Raw genomic sequence first — 5,094 nt, 5'->3', positions numbered from 1 at the left:
TGTGCAGGTTGGCGTTGCGGCTGACGCCGAACACGATCGTTGCGCAGGTGGGCTGGATGAGGTTCTGCCCGACGTCGGGGAGCTCGGCAACAGCGCCACCGGCGCCCACGCCGCTGCGCAGCAGCAGCGCCGGGGACTCAAGCGCCCCCAAGCACAACACAACGCAGCGGGTTGGCAGCACTGCCACATCGCCTCCCTGCCGCGTCTCGACGCCTGCCGCTTGGCGCCCGTCGAACAGAATCCGCTGCGCCGTCGTCCCCGACATGACGGTCAGATTCGGCAGAAGGTGCCGATCCGCCTCCAGAAGCGCCTCAAAGACGTCCACGCGCACACCCTTTGCGATGTGCGACTGGAACGCAGAGAAGCCGTCTGCCACGCCAGTGTTGAAGTCGTCCGTCTGGGGGATGCCCATCGCCTCACACGACTCGAACCAGCGGATGTTCAGCTCCGAGTTGATGTTCGCCCACGGGGCATCCGTGACGGCGAGGGGGCNGCCGTCCCCATGGAGCGTGGACGAGCAACCCCGCGAGTTGCACTCGAGGCCGCGGAAGAAAGGCAGCATTTGTTCAAATGTCCACGACGGATCGCGCCACGCCTCGTAGTCGGCAACGGTGCCGCGCAGATACTTCATGTCATTGCACGAGCTACTGCCTCCGAGACCGCAGCCCCTCACGTACGTGAGCTGCCGCCCACCAATGCTACTCTCCGGCGCACAACAATACGTGCGCAGGAACCCCCGCGTGCTGCGCAGCGACGCGATGAGCGGCGTCAGCAGTGGAACACGCATCGCCAGCGGCAGAGGTCGCCGCGTCCCCTGTTCCACGAGGCCGACCGCCGCGTTGGGGTACTTGAGCGCAATGGCACGCGCAGCCGCGCAGCCCGCCGCCCCCGCGCCGAGGACGAGGACATCGAACGTCCTCTTCGCTGACATAGTCCTTCACCTCCCACCCCCCCCCTTTTGGAGCACAGGCGGGGAATAAATAAGAGAGCGAGAGCGAGAATGAGAATGAGAATGAGAGAGAGAAGGGGCGAAAAAATGAGGGGAGAGGGAGAGACATTGGGAGGGAAGCGTCATGGTGGGGAGGGAAAAGCGACAGGCACCTCACCCCACCGCGCCCTGCGGAGACGAGACCCTCCCACCTTCCCCACCACCACCACCACCTCGGGCTCTGTTCTTGTGTTGGATTCGCTACACGGACTCAGTCTGTCTTTGTCTCCACTTCAGCCTCGCGCGCCCTCTCCCGGGCGCGCTGAATATCCGCGGGGAGGATTGGCAGCGCCACCGTCTCAGCGTACTTCTCGTCCTCGCGGAGGCAGCGGTGCACGTCGCAAAGGCGAGTGCCGACGCGCCGCTTCGACGCCCCCACCTCCTCCATGTCTACCTCGAGCAGCTTCACCTGCACCTCCTTGCCCCGCTCGAAGCGCTTCACGAATTCTTCGGGCGGCGCCGGCATCCCCGGCTGCTGCGGGAACTCCTGCTTGCGCAGCTCTTCCACCTGCTGCGCGGTGTACAGGTTGACGTCGTCGTAGCAGTCGGCGCAGTCCAGCTTTGCCAGCGCCTTCTTGTGGCTGTTCCGCGCCGTCACGACGCCGATGCCGAGGAGGCGGATCGCCTGCCGCGACGCCACCGTGGCGGCGACGCATGTGAGCAGGCTGACGGCAACGCTGCCGACCGGGTGGCGCCGCATCCACCCCCACCGCTTCCTGCCAGCAGAGAGGGCGGCGAATCCGCTCGCGACACCGACGCCAAGCGTGACATTCATCGTCATGAAGTCGTAGCGCCAGCGGCCACCCTCCTTCGTGCGCACCGCCGCCGATAGGTAGGCGTAGCGCAGCATGCCGTAGCTCGTCGCGGCCCGCCCCGCGGCGCTCTCGTCGACCAGCACGTAGCCTCCGTGCACATCGAGCGGCACCGTCTTGCCGAAGAAGGAGCTCATGTTGGGCACGTTCCAGTAGACGTGGCGGTCGGGGCTGAGGCCGGCGAGCCGCACACACTCCTCACCGAGTGCGCGGTAGCCGGGCGACGCGTCCTCGTGGTAGAGGGAGATGTGCGTCGCCAGCTGGTGGAACTGCGCCTTGCTGAGGAGGTACAGGCTGTCCATCTGGCCACCCTTCCTGTATTTACGCCCTATGTGCTTTGGTTTTGATTCAGGTGCACAGCAAGAAGAGAGCGGCAATTGAGGGCACAGCTGGCAGACAGGGATAGGAATGCTCCGCCGCTTGCGTCTCTGCAGGAGCAGCAAGGCGAGAGACGAAAAGAGTCGCCCAGGCACAGGCTCACACACACACACACACAGGGAGAGACAGAGACAAACGGCTACGAATGCGGTTTGCGCGGGTGTGGGTCCAACGTCGCCGGGGCTGGGGAGTTATTGTCCTCCACAACCGCCTTGTGTGCGTCGAGCAGGATCTGAATGTCCTCCACCAGCCCGCCCACACGCGCAGCACTCGCAGCGCCAACGACCAGCACGGCGAGCAGCGCAATACCGGTGATCGTCGGCTGCGCAATGGCCGCCAGCACGGCCCGCACGAAGGCCACGGCGAAGATGTCGGATGAAAAGCCGCTAGACGCCTCCAACAGCACCGCCGCACACGAGGAAAGGGCGACCGAGACGAACAGCGCCACGACGAGGGCGCCCAGCGCCATGCGGATGAAGCCGCCACTCGCGATAGTCACTGCGCCCGAGAACGCGGCGACTGCCACCAGCAGCAGCACGAGGGCANCCGCCACTCGCGATAGTCACTGCGCCCGAGAACGCGGCGACTGCCACCAGCAGCAGCACGAGGGCAGGCACCACGGCGCTCAGCATTTCTAGACAGTGCAGCTCAGAACAGGAAGCGATGGCAGAGCAAGAGGGGGAGAGAAAAGGGAGCACCATTCAACGGCGGAGCAAGAGAGCACAGCATGGGAAGCGAGAATTGGCATGTGTCAGTGTGTGCGCCTGCGTGCGTGTCTCATTCGAGGGCACAGACGGGACGCGAAGCGTATGTAAATATATATATTACCCCCAATGATTATTCTCTCTTTGTTTTGTTTCTTTTTTTTTTTNAGACGGGACGCGAAGCGTATGTAAATATATATATTACCCCCAATGATTATTCTCTCTTTGTTTTGTTTCTTTTTTTTTTTTGTTTTTTTGCTCTTGTACCTATTTCTTAATTGTTTGTTTGTTGGTTTCTTTTTTTTTTCCTTTGTGTGGTGTCTTTCCCCGCTCCACCCTGTTATCATCATCGTCTTCCGGGCCTCCCCGCCTCACAGGCGGCTTTGTGACGTCGGCCGCAACACGGCCATGCGCGAGGGCCTTTGAAAAATAGTCCCCACACCGCATGAAGCGTAAACAACAGAAGAAGCAAAGAACAAAAAAAAAAATAGAACAGTCTGTGCATTGATTGTCCTGCCGTTTTATTATTTTCTCGTTCATCCTCGCGTGCGCAATGTGCTGCCGATGTTTCCCGTTACGCGTGTGTGCGTGTGTATGTGCCTCCGCGCCCGCACAGACGCACAGACGGGGGAGAGAGAGAGAGAGAGAGAGGCGCCCAAACAAGCAAGCAAGCAAAGAGGATCAGTAGCGGTAGTGCTCCGCCTTGAAGGGGCCGTCCACTGGGCAGTTGATGTACTCCGCCTGCTTCGCTGTGAGCTTCGTCAGCTTCGCGCCGAGCTTGCTGAGGTGGAGCGCGGCCACCTTCTCGTCCAGCTTCTTGGGGAGGAAGTACACCTGCGCCTTGTCGCCGCGAGGGTACTTGCCGCTGTCGCGCTGCGTCCAGAGCTCAATCTGCGCGAGCACCTGGTTGCAGAAGGAGTTCGACATGACGAAGGACGGGTGGCCGCTGGCGCAGCCCAAGTTGACGAGGCGGCCCTCCGCGAGCAGGATGATGTGGCGGCCGTTGTGCATCGTGTAGCGGTCGACCTGCGGCTTCACCTCCACGCGCTCCTTCGCGTTCGCCTTGAGCCACGACACCTGGATCTCCGTGTCGAAGTGGCCGATGTTGCACACAATCGCGTCGTCGCGCATGCGGGGGAAGTGCTCCGATGTGACGATGTCATCGTTGCCGGTCGTCGTGACGAAGATGTGCGCCTGCTCCACGATGTCCTCGAGCAGCACCACCTGGTAGCCCTCCATCGCGGCCTGCAGCGCGTTGATCGGGTCGACCTCCGTCACGACGACGCGGGCGCCGAAGGCACGCAGCGCGGCGGAGCAGCCCTTGCCCACGTCGCCGTAGCCGCACACGCACGCCGTCTTGCCGGCGATCATCACATCCGTCGCGCGCTTGATGCCGTCGACGAGCGACTCGCGGCAGCCGTAGAGGTTGTCGAACTTGCTCTTCGTCACGCTGTCGTTAACGTTGATGGCGGGGATGGGCAGCTGGCCGCGCTGCAGGCGCTTGTACAGGTTCTTCACGCCCGTCGTCGTCTCCTCCGAGATGCCGTAGATCTTCGCCGCGATCTCGGGGCGCTCGTCGATGATGTAGTTCGTCAGGTCGCCGCCATCGTCGAGGATCATGTTGGGGCAGCCATCGCCGCTGAAGCCCTTCACTGCCTGCTCGATGCACCACTGGTACTCCTCATCCGTCTCGCCCTTCCACGCGAAGACGGGCACGCCGCTCTTGGCGATCGCCGCAGCGGCATTGTCCTGCGTGGAGAAGATGTTGCACGAGCACCAGCGCACCTCCGCGCCGAGCTCGACGAGCGTCTCAATGAGCACCGCCGTCTGCACCGTCATGTGCAGGCAGCCGGCGATCCTGGCGCCCTTGAGCGGCTTCAGCGGGCCGTACTCGCGGCGCAGCTCCATGAGGCCGGGCATCTCGTTCTCCGCGATGTCGATCGCCTTGCGGCCCCACTCAGCAAGGCTGATGTCGCGCACCTTGTAGTCCGTCATGGCGAATGATTGTGTTGCTGTTGCGGTTGGTGTTGGCGGGTGTACTCGGATTTCTCTCTCCTTGAGTTGTGATGTCGCTGTTGCGTTGCTTTGCTTCCGTGCGAGGGGATGTCGATGGCGTTAAGATTCTCCGCGGGTTGTGCCGAGGCCCAACGCGCCGCCAAAGAGAGAGACAGAGACAGAGACGGAGAGAGAGAGGAACATATATATATATATA

General features: G+C 62.2%; 4 protein-coding genes across 4 annotated transcripts; 1 reads left to right on the top strand and 3 right to left on the bottom strand.

Moving 5' to 3' along the window:
* Positions 1-56: 56 nt before the first annotated feature.
* Positions 57-602, top strand: DQ04_09321050 (hypothetical protein; the record flags this gene model as incomplete). The annotated part of the gene is made up of 1 exon (XM_009315900.1): positions 57-602. The coding sequence occupies one exon, from the start codon at positions 57-59 to the stop codon at positions 600-602; it is 546 nt and encodes a 181-aa protein (XP_009314175.1).
* A 597-nt stretch (positions 603-1,199) lies between these two features.
* DQ04_09321040 (hypothetical protein) lies at positions 1,200-2,102 on the bottom strand (the record flags this gene model as incomplete). The annotated part of the gene is made up of 1 exon (XM_009315899.1): positions 1,200-2,102. The coding sequence occupies one exon, from the start codon at positions 2,100-2,102 to the stop codon at positions 1,200-1,202; it is 903 nt and encodes a 300-aa protein (XP_009314174.1).
* Positions 2,103-2,317: 215 nt separating this feature from the next.
* Positions 2,318-2,647, bottom strand: DQ04_09321030 (hypothetical protein; the record flags this gene model as incomplete). The annotated part of the gene is made up of 1 exon (XM_009315898.1): positions 2,318-2,647. The coding sequence occupies one exon, from the start codon at positions 2,645-2,647 to the stop codon at positions 2,318-2,320; it is 330 nt and encodes a 109-aa protein (XP_009314173.1).
* A 916-nt stretch (positions 2,648-3,563) lies between these two features.
* On the bottom strand, positions 3,564-4,877 carry DQ04_09321020 (S-adenosylhomocysteine hydrolase; the record flags this gene model as incomplete). The annotated part of the gene is made up of 1 exon (XM_009315897.1): positions 3,564-4,877. One exon carries the CDS (start codon positions 4,875-4,877, stop codon positions 3,564-3,566), a length of 1,314 nt encoding a protein of 437 aa, XP_009314172.1.
* Between the last annotated feature and the right edge of the window lie 217 nt (positions 4,878-5,094).

The sequence above is a fragment of the Trypanosoma grayi genome, assembly GCF_000691245.1.
Source record: "Trypanosoma grayi strain ANR4 Tgr_932_V1, whole genome shotgun sequence".
Classification (NCBI taxonomy): domain Eukaryota; phylum Euglenozoa; class Kinetoplastea; order Trypanosomatida; family Trypanosomatidae; genus Trypanosoma; species Trypanosoma grayi.
This window is presented reverse-complemented; position numbering and strand designations above follow the sequence as displayed.